This window comes from Alligator sinensis, unplaced genomic scaffold (assembly GCF_000455745.1).
Source record: "Alligator sinensis unplaced genomic scaffold, ASM45574v1 scaffold954_1, whole genome shotgun sequence".
In the NCBI taxonomy this organism is placed as follows: domain Eukaryota; kingdom Metazoa; phylum Chordata; order Crocodylia; family Alligatoridae; genus Alligator; species Alligator sinensis.
Genome location: NW_005842228.1, coordinates 1,324,670 through 1,341,820, shown reverse-complemented (window position 1 = coordinate 1,341,820; position 17,151 = coordinate 1,324,670). Strand labels below are relative to the sequence as shown.

General features: G+C 43.3%; 2 protein-coding genes across 2 annotated transcripts in view; both read right to left on the bottom strand.

The window, feature by feature from the left end:
* FBXO22 (F-box protein 22) overlaps positions 1 to 232 on the bottom strand; it is a 17,071-nt gene extending 16,839 nt beyond the window's left edge. Inside the window, exon 1 of the mRNA XM_014521592.2 lies at positions 18 to 232. Coding sequence (XP_014377078.1) covers positions 18 to 121 — 104 coding nt within the window. The 5' untranslated portion in view covers positions 122 to 232. The remainder of the gene's footprint in view (positions 1 to 17) is intronic.
* A 1,320-nt stretch (positions 233 to 1,552) lies between these two features.
* The window catches only part of UBE2Q2 (ubiquitin conjugating enzyme E2 Q2), a gene marked incomplete at its 5' end in the record, with an annotated part of 60,553 nt that continues 44,954 nt past the window's right edge, over positions 1,553 to 17,151 (bottom strand). The window contains 7 exons of the mRNA XM_014521591.2: positions 1,553 to 3,289; positions 5,059 to 5,125; positions 7,628 to 7,723; positions 8,622 to 8,670; positions 10,115 to 10,173; positions 10,488 to 10,578; positions 13,669 to 13,729. Of these exons, the coding sequence (XP_014377077.2) occupies positions 3,258 to 3,289; positions 5,059 to 5,125; positions 7,628 to 7,723; positions 8,622 to 8,670; positions 10,115 to 10,173; positions 10,488 to 10,578; positions 13,669 to 13,729 (455 nt within the window). The remainder of the gene's footprint in view (positions 3,290 to 5,058; positions 5,126 to 7,627; positions 7,724 to 8,621; positions 8,671 to 10,114; positions 10,174 to 10,487; positions 10,579 to 13,668; positions 13,730 to 17,151) is intronic.

The following is a 17,151-nucleotide window of genomic DNA, read 5'->3' as shown; positions in this document are numbered from 1 at the left end:
GCGGGGCCGGTGCCTACCAGGCCGCCCGCAGCAGCGCCTTGGTGGGCAGGAAGCTCAGGACCCGCTCCACCACCTCGGCCAGGTTGCTCAGCACGAAGGGCCCCTGCGTGTCCGTCTCCATGGTGACCGCCGCGGCCCGGGGCCTGGCTCCGCGCAGCGAGCGGCCAGACGGGGAACAGAGCGCAGCCCGGCAGCGCGCTCTGATGGCGTCATCACACGGTGTCCGCGTCCGGGCCTCAGCCGGGGTCACGTGGCCGGAAGCGACGATCACTGTGGGGGGAAAGACCGGGGACCGATGGTTCCGTTTCTGGGTTGTGGCCACGTGATGCGTTAGCGCCGCAGTCCTTCCGCCTCCTCCCCGGGGGCAGTTTACGAGAACGTAGCTGGGGAAAGCCAGCGGGGTCCTCGAGGTTTCCAGCACATTTGGGACACGGCCCGAGTTTGGCGTTTAAAAAAGAAATGCGTTTAGATCTGCTAGGACAGTGCTGCAGGCATTGAGTCGGGGAACGCAGTTACAGCAGGCTGCGAGAGCACAAAGAGCGGCACCAGGCTGCAGGAGAGACTGGCCCCGCCGCCCCACCGGCCGTGCAGCTTCAGAAGGATGCTCCGCAGTAAAAGCTGTTTTTAAAAAATGTTTTCCATCAGACATGAAGGCCTTTTGTTGGCCTAGTTATGCCACCAGCCGGTCATTCCAGGCAAATGGCTAAGAAAATAGCTCCGCTTAAAACTAACCTCCTAGTCTTGGTGCCACAGGACATCCTGTTGTAATTTTGCAAGATCCCAAGCTAAGTTAGAGCAAGCCAGACCAAACCCTCAAGGAAACAACTGTTACACAAGTGCCATTGGCAATTGAGAAGGCAGCGCCCTTACCCTTTGGATTAGTATTAAAACCAGCATTGTGCTGCATAGAGAGGATATCATTTGAATGATATGTAAACCTAAGTAGTCATCGTTTTGCCAAAGAATGGGCACTTTCATGTGCAAGGCAAGGTATTGGTGACAGTAAATGCTGTCAATCTCTAACTCAGTTGTATGCTTTCAAGTTTACTAACAGCATCTTAAAATGGTTCCACCCTAGCCAGCCGTTTTAGTACTTCTGGTATCAGCAGTGGAAGATACGATCCTAGGATAATTTGTACTATTCAGGGTTTCATGATCCTTCATTTAGGGCAAGGGTTGTCAACCAGGGGTACGTGTATATACTTGGGAAGGCCCCGGGGGGTATGTGATGCAGCGGCACGCTTCCCAAGTACCCCCGCTTCTTTGCAGCACCACAGTGTACCTGGGAAGCACGCCAAAAGTACTTGAAAAGCATGCTGTGTGCTGACCAGTCACTGGAGGACCCACCCCCAACTCTTCAGGGGGGTACACTCCTTAAAAAAGGTTGAAAAACCCCTGATTTAGGGGATAATGAAAGAGCTGCCTGATAGCAAGACTTCACTGTAAAGCAAAGCACCAGCAACCTGTTAAACTCCCTCCTACACTGATAACACAAGGTACTCATGAACAGAATGCTGCCTGCATCCAGAGACAGTAACCACAAAAAGAATAATTCTTAAAATGGTTCTTTATTCATAAACTTGATGCAAGTTTACAAATTACTGTACATTGCCAAATAATTCTGCAATGAAAAATGAAATCCAAAACAAAGCATGCCAAATGTGCATCTGTCAACCTGCTAGCCCATTAGAATATTAAAGAATTCAATAATGTATTCAAAGATTTTAGCCTCAGGTTTTAAGGAACTTTAATGCTTAAAGAGTTCTGCCTTTCACTTAAGGTTGCTATTTGAGCAATTGGCTACCAGGATTTAATACAAATATACATACAACCAAGGAAGCAGAAAGGCTGGGAAGTCATTCACTATACTTCCTAGAAAACTATTTGAAATAATATATAAAATCAGGAGTAGTGCCAAATCTCTTCAGTCTGTTCTTTCAAGCTAAAAACTGGATCTAGAAGCAAATGCACAAGGACCCAGGGGTGCCTGATAGAGAAAAGAAGAAGAGCACAAATTTGATAGTCATAACTAAAAAAAAAACAACACACATGCTTCTGGGCTTCTAAAAAGTGCTTAATCCATGGTACACACCCTTATTTCAACCCCTGGGGGTAAAGGTCTAATCCCTAATGCTACAACCAAAATAGAATTGATTTAGATAAGGCAATGAAACATAGTAATTACACAGACCCAGATTCATTTCCTAAGAAAGAATAGTTCCCGTTAGTCTTTCAATATCAAAACCACTGTCATGACTATGGCAACACTTTTAAAATCTCTGAATCGGGTGATGTCTTTCTGTACTTTATTTAGCTTTTTCTATAAAATTTTTGCTCAAGGATTTTCATCTTGATTTGTGCCAATCACTTAAGTTCATTAGTTTACAAATGATTGCAACAACCCGTTAATAAAAAAAATGGAACACCTAAAAAGGTTTTTAGTATCTTAAATAACTTCAAGCTTCATACTGTGGCTGTTGTTAAGAGATTGAGCCAACAAGTAGCAGGAACAGCCCAGCAAGATTCTGATGCCCCAGTGGAAGTGACTAGTTACAAGATTTTATTGGCACAGCCTTGCTCTGCTTATAAAATACAACATAATCTAATTAAGAGCATCTCTTCCAAGAAACAGTTCATATCCTCAACACAGCCATGAAAAAAAAGTTTAATGACTTAACATACATGTGGTTTTCCTATATCATTAATTTGGCAATACTACAAATGTTGTCATTTTAGACCAGAAAAACTACTGTGATTTACAAGACCTGAAATTTCCTAGAACAGTATTAAACAATGTATTAAACTTTGTTGGCTTTAAATGAAATAATACAATGCAAATCTCTGCAGTCCACGTTCTGCAAAAAGGTAAGAAGTACACAAAAAAGTGTTGTGAGCAACTTCTATTGAGTGATCTTTAGTAACTTGATAGCCTGCTTTAAAGAGTTTACACTTTTAAATTAAAAAAAAAAAAAAAGGGGAAAAGGGAGGGAATGACCCAAGTATACTTAATCCAGAGGGACAAATACAGTAAAGGCCAAAACTGCTCAGTCCAAGATACCTAAGAAGAGCGGAATGGTAAGGCTGTAACTTATACTGAATGTGTCAGTTGACAGATTATCCACTAATTTATCTAATAGCTAAAGTCTTCAGTACGGCTGTTGTAGGGGCACTCGTAGCTTGAGTCTGTGTGTGTTGGAGAGAAATAAAAAAGAGCTCTGTTTGTTGATGTTGGTCCAGGTGTAAAACAGTCCTCAGTATTAACCATCTTCTTTTGGAGGAGTGTACCAGCCTGTAGAAGAAACAGGTTAGGTGCAGATGTTAAAACAACTGCAAAGCCCATACTAAGTAAACAAGAAGGTAACTTTTTGCTTTATCTTGATTTGTGCAAGATGGAAGCTTAAAATTTGATTATAAAAATAGGAATAATTTAACAAAAGGGCACTGGCTGCCCTAAACATTACCTGGCAGAAGGAAAGCTAGTATTTATATCTGAAAATAAAGCATTAACATTTGAGGCTCCTCTTGGCATGCTGAACTGAACAAGGATCACATCTAGTTTTCATACATCTCAAAACTTTAAAAGGACCTTATTTTTCAATCCAGCAAGCCATGTATCTAGCACCTGCAGTTTAACTACATAGGCATGTGCTTATATAAATCTTATTTTGCCTGCTAAAGTTGGACATATGCCAGTTTTGAGATCTATACCAGTGATTCTCAACCAGGGTGCTGCTGCACCTGGGTTTGCCATGAGATCCTTTTAAGGCTGCCAGGCAATTGTAGCAGTGCAAACTCCTTCATAGTAGGCTTTCAATACGACTGATAAACCGCTTGTCTGGAATGGTTTAGGTACACTGAATCCTGCATCTGTGCAAGGGGTTGAACTAGATCAGGGGCGTGTAATTTCCGGTTCAAAGGCCAGATCCGGCCCACAAAGCCCCCCAGAGATCCAAAAGCTTGGTGTGTAGGGGAAGAGGTGGTAGCATTAAATTGCTGCTCCTTGCTACCAAATTTCCAGATCTCTGAGGGGCCCTGCAAAGGGCAGAGGCAGCATGGAGCTGATGCAGGCTGTGCAGAGGCAGCACAGAGCCTGACCCACGTATGCAGGGCTGGGTTCTAGTCTGGGTGCCCAAGGCTGGGTAGAGGCAGCACAGCCTGAGTGCAACCACTTATATGGCCTGGGGGCCAAAAGGTTGGACTAGATGACACTTGTGAGGTCTTTTTCAATTGAAGGATCATGATAAGATTTCTTAGACCCAATACTTGCTTCAAGTAGTTCACTCTACTAGACACGCATTAACATTAAGTGTTGGGAGGCAGCCACATCCACATGGCCTCACAGGAACTGGTACTCAAGACTGGGAAAAAAAAATAAAAATCAAGAGACTTGTTTCTGGCCTTACTGCCATCTTGTCACTTGAAAGTCATTTAACCCCTCAGGGTCTCAAACTATTTGCACCCTTTTGCAATTGGAAAGGTGGATGTAATTCTACCAGTCCCATTTCTAATGCACTTTGAGAAAGTGCCAGTTCTGAGAGGACAAACTGGTGGTAACTAGCTTTGTATGGGATGTGTGCCACTACTTTCCAGAGCAGAACTGAATAGTTCAGCCAAGCTAACATCCCCTGGACATGCTGCGTTTAACTTGCAGTCCTGTAAACTTGATCCTTTCATTAACTGTTGTCTGCTTGTGCTATAATTTGATTAGCTTCTTGGGGAAGGAAAAGGAGACTTGATGTGAGACAAAAGATGCCATAAGAACAACTTTGCACATTGAAGAGAAAATACAGTACAACACACAGCAGAAGCATGGAATAGTTTTACTTGATATAGCATAAGTTTATAGTGAACAGTAGATTGTTTAGTTGCAAGTACTGCTATCCTTCTCAACTAAGATGACAAAAGAAACAGCAGGAAAGTATTTTTAAGCAGCAAAATGCTCCAATATTTTAAAAAAGTTTTATTGAATACCAAACAGCAAACACAACAGATGTAAAAAACATTTTCTATGCTGCTGTACAATTTGTACAAACAAGCAGAGCTGCAAAATTTACATACCATTTTTCTCATGTATTTGTACTAGAGACTTATAGGACTGTTGTGCTCTTGCTAGGTTATACTGGTTCTGAAAGAAAACAACATTTAAAAATACTACTATAAAGAAATGACATCACAACATACAAGATCAAAAATACATGCAGATACTTAATTTTAAAGAGCTGTTTTATAATACTATGCTTATGTTTCCTATTCATCATTCCCAGTTTTTCACTGCCCTGTAGTCAGTGAGAATATTAGGTAAGTAGCATTTTTTAAATCTTAGTCAAGGAGGTGTCATGCAGCTTGCTTAGTTGTAATTATAAACGGGCAAAAAAAGTAGTTTCCAGGATTGAAGAGCTGATTACCTTTTGATCTGATCAGAACCATACCTAGTTTTAGTATACTAGAGGACTTAAAATACACCTTGATTGACCATTCCCTCTGGAGAGAGTCCAACAGCAGGCAACCAAAATGGTGAGGGGCTGGGACACATGACTTCTAGTAAGAGGCTGAGGGAACTGGGTTTATTTAGCTTAGAGAAGAGAAGACTGAGAGGGGATTTAATAGCAGCCTTCAACTACCTGAAAGGGGGTACGAAAGAGGATGGAGCTGGACTGTTCTCAGAGGTGGCAGATGACTGAACAAGCAGCACTAGTCTCAGGTTGCAGCAAGGGAATTTAGGTTAGATATTAGGAAGAATTTTCTCACTAGGAGGGTAGTAAAACACTGGAACAGGTTACCCAGGGAGGTGTTGGAATCTCCATTCTTGGAGGTTTTAAAGCCTCAGCTAGACAAAACTTTGGCCAGGATGATCTAGTTGGGGCTGGTCCTGCTTTGAGCAGGGGGTTGGACTAGACCTCCTGAGGTCCCTTCCAACTCTAATTTTCTAGGATTTCAAATGACAGTGCATACACAGAGGCTTAAGGCAGACATAAAAGTGAAAAAACAGAACTATTCCATAATGTCAAATCCAGCAAATGGTAGAGACAGAAAAAGAAATTAATCTGTTAAATACTCAGGGGCTTGGCAGGGCCCCCCCCTCAAAAACAAACCCAAACAGAAGTCACAATAAATCTACCTTACATGCATCACTGAAGATCCTTACTCTCAAACAATCTAAATCAAGCTTCCAAACAAGGCTTGCAATACTAGATCCCTGCTCCTAAAACAGGAGTCACTTCCTGCACAACTAAAATGGAACAGGCTGAAGTAGGGATGAAATAACTTGTACACACTCAGTGTCAGAAGGGCCTCCAACATAAGTTGAGTCACAATTTGAAATTCTTTGGAGGGTTGTGCTACAATTTGGAGCTTTTCAGTCTAAACGTGTTGGAGCATAAAACTCCACTTGACTTTAGGGAAGTAATCAATTTTAGAGTTCTCTACTGCAAGATAAGGAAAGACAACAGGTAAACAATTTTCAGTGCCAAAGGTGTGGACAGAAATAACAAGTATGCTGCTATTAAAAGATACAGGCATAAACTGTTACAATATAACTAACAGCTGGGTGCTCCTACAGTGATAGAGGTGTAGCAAAGGGTATTATAAATTGAACTGTTTCAATTAAAAGCAACAGTGATTTAACTTGCCTATACTGCATACATAGAGTTGATGCATGTTCCGAACCTGCAACTCCCCTTCCCCTTTTAAAAATGTTGGAAAATTACCTCTGTCCAGAACTTAAGTGGCATAAAGGCCTAAGTTCCATTTTAAAAAATTACTTGGGAGCATAAGTTTAATTGACTTAATTGTTTAAGTCACCTTTGAAAACAAACCACAACTTGAGTACTGTTACCCAGCAAGCCGACATCCTTCTCAGGCCTATAGCTTTTTATGCTCATATAATTAAAGTGAAAAGGAAAGAAAAGATGCAAACCCTTCTTGGTCAGGTGAGAAGTACTTTCTATCAGTACTATACAAATCTAGGATACATTTTAGTGATACTTTGTTTACTTTTTCCCACCCTTTGTTATATTTTCATAAAGACTGGATTTTTTTTTTACTTAAATGTCAAGTTAAAAAACCAACAAACCAACACACACACTGATGAGAAAACTTAACCTGGACACAGTAACATGTCTGCAAAGAGGAGCATAGACTAGACTCCTGCATGGTGATGCATGGCTCCTCCAAATCATTCCATAAGGAAAGGGCAACATGGGTTCGAGTAACTATAAGAAGGGTTTACAAAGGGTTGCAACCTCTTCAGGGGCAGAGCGCACCTGCAGGAGAAAGACTAGGAAGCCAGATACACAATTCTGGGAAAATATTTTGTTGCATTAAGTTACTGATGCCAAGGATGGGGGCAGCATATGAACTTTACCTGCTTACAGCCCCTTCAATCTCAAAGTGTCTCCTCTATACACACTGCTTTCTAGGCAAAGTCCAAATAGCAACTTTCCGATAAGACACTGAAATACACCCATGTTTTTGCACAGGAACTAAACCAATGTGAGTATACTTTGGGATCTTGGAAAAGGAAGAGCTGGGTTATACTGGGTCTTCCTTCAAGAGTCAATATTAAAAACAGAACACTAGAATACTCTCTCACAAAAAAAATCATTTCAGTTACACCGTTTATATTTACCTTATTGGCTCCAAACTGTACTCTGGCTTTTCCTTTGACTAAAGTGGCATTGATCTGCATGATGACCGATTCTACTGAATAGGCACTACTCCAGCCCTAAAGGAAGAAGGAAATACTTCTACAGAAAGCGTGTTTGGATTCTTAGGCTCACCTTGCAAATCCACTTTGCAAAGAATGTCTGGTTTTGCCGCACTCTAGCAAACCCTGGTATTTTCCATCAATAGCTTTTAAAAACTATAAAACAATTAGTTATTACCAAGAGAAACAGGAAACTAAAGTGAACTATATTAACATTAAGAACTTGTAGGAAAAGGGAAAATGCCAAGTTGCACACATTTCCAGAATCTGGCAAGACAAAAAACAAAAGAAAAACACAACTACATTATACTATTCTCTACTCACTTTCAGAAACTTCACAATAGCATTTACAACTTTTAAAGTTCACTTTTCAGTGAAGCAATTAAGCAAGCAGAGAGAGTTTTGCTCCCACGAAGATGGTTGCCTCTCTGGCACTGTTTCACCTCTTCAGGGTTCAATGGAATCTCTCTCTGCTGGAACTTTACAAGGGGTTATTTTTTTTAAGAGGTAGTGATCAGTCACTATATTCTTCAGGTGGCAAATTATTTATACCCATCCCAGTCCAGATTGAGGCAGCTGCCAGAATGGGAGGTGAGAAGCAAGTTTGAAGGGGAGGGGGAAAAAGGAAAGGACTACAGTTCTGTCATCCCCTTTTGGTCTCACTCCCCAGCATGGAGGGAGAAGTCAGAATTAAATTCACCAATCTTTGGGCCTTGTTCAGGCACTTCCCGGAGTGTTTGATTTCGTCTTTTGTTCTTAAAGTGTTTTAAGATCATAAAAGCAGGTGTTCCCATGAATTTAAGCATGTTTTTAGTCAGAATGCTAACAGGTTTCACAAATCACTTTTAACCCTACTAAGAGGTGCTCTTTCACCATTACTCTTGAGAATGCAAAGTAAGATGGAATCTATAGTCACCTGTTTAGTAAGAAGTTCCATGCATAATGCACCTCCACCCAGGACATACCTAAAAATAAATACTATATTAGAAGCAGTGAAATTACTACTTTTGGCATCTCTGTTGAGATCAGTTAGTTAAAAAAAAAATATCACAGTCATAGGATCTTAGGCTGCACAGGGTTAGTTTGTCATACTGTTTTCACAGCTATAAATAAAACTGGTGAGAATTGGTGATCTACAGAGCTGATTAATGTCTTACAAGAGAAACTAATTTGCTTTGCCCAGATGAGGGAAGGCTTAGTAAGAATCAGTAATTCAGCTAATCTGCACAGTAGTTCATACTCTCAAAAGTGAAAAGTGTGGAGGAGGATTGCTATTTGTGATAGTTCTGTTATGGATGTAGTACTTGCGTGTAGTTTTTAAAAGCAACTTCCATAAAGGAATGTAACAATTCCCGAAACTTCATAATGGTGTGGAATGCCCTCTGCTCTACAGAGGACATAGACTAGAGAAAGACATATTTAATCTTAATTCAGCTTTTCCTAAAATACTTTGCTACTTCTGGTCCAAAAATGACCCCAGATACATGGCATTTATTAGTAATCTGCAATCCACAACATGTTAGAGCACTGCAGAACCAGTAATGGAGTGGAGTTTTAAGTTCAAGAAATGCAGAATGGCTTCTTAGTTTGGACTACTGGGGGCATTCCAGACATACTTCCGAATTAGAATTGTGTTGCATTCCTCTGCAAACAGTCATAAATCCAGGCCCAGTGAGTTGTTAACCTTTTTTTTTTCCAGCAATGTTGCTTTGTGCTGTTTTGATATTATGTACATACTGACAGCAGTAGGCATATTTACCATCTAACATTTATTAACATTAAGTTTGGCACAGGTTAAAACAAAGTCAGAACAAGCATCACTTCCACAGGCTCCGACTTCTGAAGGGAAAAAGAAAAAAAAGAGCAAAAGCCCCGTATCTGAGAACTCATTTTAGGAGGGTGATGAGAGTGCATTGCAAATTGATTAATTTTATTGCCTCCCCTCCAATACCTACAACACTTCTGCTACGTATGCCAGCTAAGGTACTGCAACCAGATTTTTGAAATCACTTTATGGAGCAAGAAATGTCATTAAATTGAAAACACTCTTGGGCTACACCTGTACTAAACTTTTTCATAACATTTCCTGTTACCAGAGGCCCAGCATATATTAGCCAGTGTAACACCATTACATTATCTTGCAGAGCAGGTTGACTCAGAGTTAAAACCACCAATGGTTACCTTTAGCGCTACTGCACACCTGCAATAATGGAGGGTCAGGAAAAAGTTGGTGTAGTTACTTGGAAATTACCAATTCCTGAGATCAGTCTCCATGTTTTGCTCGAACACATGCATTTTGGGAAAAAGACTCTGAGCTCCAAAAGTACCTCATCTCCCCATAAGAGAAAGGAACATTCAATGATGTTTCTACTATAAAGCAGGTCTTAAAAGATTGGATTTAAAACTTACCCTCCTGTAAGCACAGGAGACACCACTCGCACAAAGGGAGGATCAAAAGGAAAGTTATCCTGAAAAGCACAGATACAAAGGTTTAAATACTAAGCTTCAACATGAGTACCCAAGAGAAAGGTATTTCAGCTACCTCTTTTGGACCACAATCCCATACAGATTTTTGGAAGCTGAACATATTCATCTCTCATTTATACAGAAATAATTAGTTGCCCAGAAAATCAGCTACGGAAGATTTTTTTTATATATTACTAGATTATTTTTTGAAAAGTATACCATGACCCCTGAGCAGACATTGCTTATAGATTATTTAAAACAGTATCTACTTTGAGATAGTAATTTTAACCCCAGTATTCTTCTGATAACCACTTACCTTAAAAGAGAAATTGAGCAAAATGTATTCTACACCTTCTTTTTCTTTTAAGACCTGAAGATCACTATGTAACGGGCTGTCTGGATCAACCCTAGAAGTTACAGGTGGAAGAAAAAGAGCAAAAGAATTAAGTCAATCACTTAATTTTCTATAAAAGAAGATGCTCTTTAAGGTCTTATCCAAACGAGCTGGGGAATGCACTTGCAGTAGCACAAACAGTAGCAGCACAAATCTGTGCCGGGGCACATGACCCTGCACATGCACTTTGTTGAGGAACGCATTGTTTCACCGTGGTCAAACTGCCCTTGCCCTGCTCCTCCTGTATGCTGGAGCAGCCAGGGCACAAATGGAGCACAGAGACACACTGGCCAGCAAATCTTGGAAGCAAATTTTGCCCGTGCTGCAAATTTGCATCGCAGGACATATTTCGAAATTCCACACATGTAATTTGTGGCCCCATAGTTACGTTTGTGGCACCACAAACTGCATGCCCCTGCCTGTCTGGACACGGGTTGAGTCTTTTATCTACTTCCATGTATTTGCAGTTTCAAAAAAATTGTAGAAGATTCAAGATCAGTTACAAAGTAAGTAATCAGCAAGAAAATCTCCCACCATCCCTGATGTTTTTCTCCACATTCTCAATAGAGATATTCAAAACCCTCTTGTTGTTTGAAAGAGGAAGTTATTGTTCCTCTTAGTTGATATGCTACTAAAAATTAACAGCTTTTCAGTCCCTTCATTCAAATAATAGGTTTTAAGACCAGACTGTCAGATGCGACAAGATTTCTGCATCAGATTTGATGATAAATTCTTCAATTTTGGAATGAGTAACACATCAAAAGCTTCTGTTAGCCACAGAATTTCAATACCTTTGTTTATAGTGAAGGGCTGATGGTAGGGCTACAAATAGCTTGCAATCTGGTTATGAGTTCTTGCAGATCTGTGTTAATTCTGTGTCAGGAACTGGTACCCTCATAGGCTTGAATAAGGTCAGATGCTATACTTAAGAACACAAAATATGAGGGGACCTTCTGGGTCACTAAGTCCACTCCCTTGCTGTAACGCAGGGGTGGGCAATTATTTCGGGGAGGACCACTTACTGAATTTTGGCAAGCAAATTGAGGGCTGCATGACAGGCAGCCAGGGGCAGATACATATTAATTTTCTAAATTTTTTAGGGGACCCATGGGCCGGATAGAATGGCCTGGCAGGGCCTGCACCTGTTCCCATTTGAAGATGGGTAACTAGAACTGTACACAATAGTTCAGAGATCTGGTACAATGGTTTGAATATTTTGTTACATATCTGCTGGATGCATTGTGCACTGTACTGAAGAACAGGGACTTCCCTTTGCAAGTCCACATAACAGTCATCACTCCTGGTTTGAACAATGACTTGCCTGCAAACTTAGAAATCCTCTTTCAAATTCCAAAGGAATTTTCACTGCTGGAATCGAACAGATCCATGCAGGGAAGGGTTTTTTTTCCTAAAGCAATGCACGCACATCCATGCAGTTCTACAATGGACTTCATACTGGATGGACACAATCCTCTCTATTACTTCTAAAGATAGATGCCACTCATCTTGTTTGTGGTATGGTTTTCCTTCCTAAAGTTAATCTGTGCAAAGGTAGTGGGTTACCCTTTCAGCTGGGGTAATTTCCAAGAGAAGTAGTACTTAAAAAAAAACAAACAACCTTCAAACAAAGCCACAAAACCCCTTAAACAAAACCCATTACCTATCAATACAGGTAGACATTTATAACAAGTATAACTGCTTAGGGGAAACTTATTAATTAAAATGCCTTTTTAGGACAATGAGACATTAGCCAATATGGGCAGTAAAAGAATTACACAAGTGAGGATGTTACTGCTCTCATTTCATAATTCCTGAACAGATACGGGAACTGTTACACTGACAAACAGATTCTCATGTCACTGGTGAGTTGTACAATTAGAGAGAGATGTTAAGGCCAGCAACACAGTTGTTACTCAAGCTATGCAAGAGTGAACCCAAATCTTCTTTCTTCAGAAAACAAGCAGAAAGGATTCTGTATAAGGAATTTCATCTCAAGAGGCTTTATTTTTGGGGGGTGGTTTGGGTAAGGAATTTCAGAAGTAATAAAGGTTTCCTGAGAGCACACCAGATTGACAGTGTAGAAGAGCATATTCAGTGCCAGCTTTACCTAGCTATTAGGCCTGTGCAAAGCAGCTAGCATTTGCTTTGGATTCAACCAATGCGGGGGACAGTGATTTGATTTGGTGATTCGAATCACTGTCCCGAATCAATTCAGCCGAATCTGATTCGGAAAAATTTGACCGCTGCCAAATCAGCCGAATCTCCAAATTGGACAGGTCTCATTTCCTGCCCACTCTCCAGCGCTGTCAATAGCTGCCCTGCCTGGCCCCAGCTCCCGGCTCTTTCAAAAAAAGCCCCCACTCATGGGCTGCTACCAGGCGGGGGGGGCAATCCCTGCTGCCCCACACTGCCCCGTGATGGGTGGGGGGGCTCTGCCACACGCCCCCAGAAGCCCCAACAGTTGCTACAGCAGCTGGTGAGTGGAAGCTTTTTTTTGTTTTGTTTTTATTTTATTTGGGGGATGGGGGAGCTGGGGCTGGGCGAGACAGCCATGGTGGGGTGGGGTAGGGTTCGTGGTAGAGCCCCCCCATGCAGCATGGGGCAGCGGGGAGCAGCAGGGACCACCCTCCCCTGCTTGGCAGAAGCCCGAGGTGGTTTTTTTTTTTGTTTTTTTTAAAAAAAGAGCCAGGACCTGAAGCCGAGTGGGGTGGCCATGGTCCCCTCCCCCAACTCCCAGCCCCAGCCCTCCCTACTTACTGGCACAGAGTCTGGGTCCAGCTCCCTGCGGCAGCAAGCGGGGACTGCCCCAATCTCCAAAGCTCTCAGAATCTTTTCCAAATCCATTCGGACCTTTTTATTGGTTTCCCAATTTGATTCGGATTCAGAGATTCAGCCACAGAATTGGGCTAAACCTCCTCCAAATCGAATCAGACCCGAAGCTTTGTATAGCCCTACTAGCTATGTATTTCAGTCCTAGCATGCCTCCAGTTGGAGTCCTCTGGCCATGAAAGCCCAATAGCACACACCAGTTAGACCATAATGTCATCCCTTCAACAGTGTCAATACAGGATACTGCTTTGTGAAGTTAAAAAAAGTCACTTACTTTAAAAGTTTAACGTGCCACTCATACAGGCTGTCATTTACAAGTTCCACTGAATAAATCCCTGTGGAAACATCAGAGAAGTAAAATTTTCTTTCAGCAATTGACTGAATGGTTTTTATTTATTTATTTATTTTTTAAACATTAGAATCTTCTCTTTAAGTGCCTTTAGCACAGTCTATAAATAAAAGCAGTGGTTAATCCGCTATATGCATGGATAAGGTACTGGTATCAAGCTGTACACCTTCAGGAGAAGTGCAAGGAGGTTATTAGTTTAACTCTTAATAGCATCAATGGAAATACCATTTGAATCCAGGGTGTCCTATGGTCCCATTAATAGTAGACTTCTGCCACTTCAATTCAAGCAGAGCAGTAAGCAGTCAGCAGCTGCACCAAGATAAGCAGCTCAGCAGTGAGACTGCCTTGAGGCTTTCCTGGGAGCTAGTGACTTTGGGTGTCTGATTTGTGCTTGAGTTTGCCTATTGCCTGGTGTGTGGTTTTTCTGCAGTGTGGCTTTTTTTTTTTTCCCCTTCCCCCACCCCCTCTTTCTTCCCCACCTCTGGAGTGACCGATTGACAGGACTTGGTCTGTCTGGGCCTGCTTTATCTAATTAAGGGGTGGAATGAGGCTAGGTAGTCCCCAGCAGAGAGAGGGGGAGAGACAGAGAAACAAATAGATCCAGGGGGCAGGAGCCTGTGTGGGTGTGCACAAGGCACCAGGTATCAGTGTTTTGTGTGTGGGTTTTTGTTCAGTGGTTTTTATTTTGTTCGTTTTCAGCTTAGGTGTCCTCCAGGTAGGAAAGGAAGCACAAATGGAGCTGGGTCAGCAGTTGTGATCTACATGGGATGTGCCATGTTTGTGCCCCTCCCAGAGGGTCAGGACCACTTCATCTGCACCAAGTCTAAGTTGATGTGTGCCCTGGAGGAAAAGATTCAAAAGGTTTGAAGCATGGGTATCTATATTATATTACATCAAGAAAAAGGAAGATTATTTAGACAGGAGTTATGAGAGGTTGATATTGGAGAGGCTAAAGGGAAATGAAGAGACATGGCATCTCATGACTACTTGAAGCAGCCCCCACCCCCAGAATTGAAGAGTGAACTTAAGTCAGCAACTGCTTTCAAGCACTCTGTGGTGGAACAGCTGAGGAAGTCAGACCAGAGGACATCAGCAGGCATGATGCAGAGCAGTGCTTCTCAACCTTTTTTGTACCAGGACCCACCTGTAAACATCAATGGTCAGTCCCGACCCAGTAAATACTTTAAGTAGAAAGCACGCAAGTATTTTGGCCCCAAAATACTTATTACACACTACAAATTAAAGTAGTTCTATAGTCTTCATTTTAAAAGAAGAATCAACACTAACAAGAAAACATTAACAGCAATATCAACATGTGGCCCTCCAAGTGACATTCATCACTGTGCAATTTGCACAATGCAAATTGCTGGTGCCCCTCACTCCTGACCCACAGCTCCCTGGCCCCTCAGGCCATGCTGGTGCTCCTCACTTCCAACCTGCAGCCCCCTGCCTCCCTAGTGCTGCTGTAGTAGGGCCCAACTGCCTCTGTCCCACCTGGGCCAGAGCGTGGTGGCTACAGCCTGTTAACATAGGTAGAGCCCCACCTTATTTGATGTCCATTGCCTTTAGTAACAGTACATTTACATACAGATTGACTACGAATGCACACTAGTCTGAATACAGAATGTCATATTTCAAAGGCAAGGAGTCAATGCTGCTAGAAAGATAAAGAACCTGGGGTAGAATTATAAATAATAAGAAAGATCATCTTCACTATTAGGTGTGGATAGACCAGGGGTGGGTAAAATATGACCTGTGGGCTGTATTCAGCCCATCAAGGGATTTTATCTAGTTCACAGTGGGTCCTTGACCCTGCCTGGCCCAGGCCCAGGCCGGACATGGCTGGTCCTGACACCCCCAAGTGCAAGCCTGGGTTGGGGTGGCATGGCAGCCAGACTCCACTTCCCAGCAGCCTGGGCTCCTTCCAGCTGATGCTGCTGGTGTCTCCACTGCTGTTGGACCCGGCCCCACTGTCTGGGCCTGTCCACCCCACGCCCATTGCTGGGGTGCCAGACGAAGTGGGTGGGAAGGGTCTCCATGGATACCAGCCATGACCTCTGTGGGCAGGTCACACTTGACTGGGTGGATAGGATGGGGCCTCTGGCAGGGGGGGAGTAGCCTCCAAGAGCAGGGCAGATGGGTGGGGGCCAGGATTGTGGGGTAGTGACAGCGTGGGGCCAGGGCCGAGGCCAAATCATGATCCACTCCCTGCATGTCCTTGCCATTCCATCTTCCTGGCCAGGTGCACCCTGCCCGGATGGTCCTGGCTGGTCTCCAGAGACCCCGCCCACTCCATCCAGTGTCCCCAGATGTGGGTGCAAAGTGGATAGGCCTGGGCCAGACTGTATCAATTGCCAACTCCCAACGTCTGCACTGTGCCAGCACTCCTGCTCCCCTCCTCCCAACAGCCCACCCCAGGATAGATGATCCAAGAGCAACCCAAAAAGCAGGGTGGGGAGGTTGGAGTGGAAAGAAAATAAAATCAAAAGGATGACAGGCTACCAGGAGGCCTGTGAAGAAAGTATATTTGGGACCAATCCTTTTATATTTTAGATGCTGAATTAGGGGTGGGGGTGTAGCTCTCTATGTTAAAGAAAACTACATGTCCCTGCAAGCTGATACTGGCGACCACGGTGGACGACTGGAGACCCTCTGGGTTAAGAGCCGTGGGGAACACGGCACAGGAGACACAACGGTGGGAGTCTGGCTACAGACCTCCCACCCAAAGTCAAGAGCTTGACCAGGAGTTCACCCAGGAACTGGCTGAGGCCGCATGCTCCAGGACCATGGTTGTCATGGGTGACTTCAACTACCCAGACATCTCGTGGGAGGATCACTCAGGAAAATCAGGGTGGTTGCAAAGCTTCCTATCGTGCGTGGATGACCTCTACCTGACTCAAGAAGCCTATGGGCCAACAAGAGGTAAAGTGCTGCTCGACCTGGTACTGGCAACTGGGGATGACCTAATCGGCAACCTAGTGATCGATGGGAAGCTGGGTGACAGCGATCGTGAGCTGATCACCTTCACTATCCGCTGTAAAGCTGGCAAGTCAGTCAGCAATACAGAAGTCCTTGACTTCAGGAAAGCCAACTTTGACAAGCTCAGGAGGTTTGTAAGTGAGGCCCTAAGGAACCATGACCCCAGGGGGAGGGGAGTTCAGGAAGAGTGGTTGCTCCTCAAGGGAGCGATCCTTGATGCACAAGCTAATTCTATTCCATCTCGGAGGAAAGGCAGCAAGATGGCAAGCAGCTCCCCTGGCTCTCCAGGGATCTAACAGAGCACCTGAGGCTAAAAAGAAAGGCCTACAAAGGATGGAGGATGGGATTCACCTCCAAGGAGGAATATTCTGCACTGGTCCGGTCCTGCAGGGAGCAAACCAGGAAAGCCAAGGCTGCAACTGAACTCCA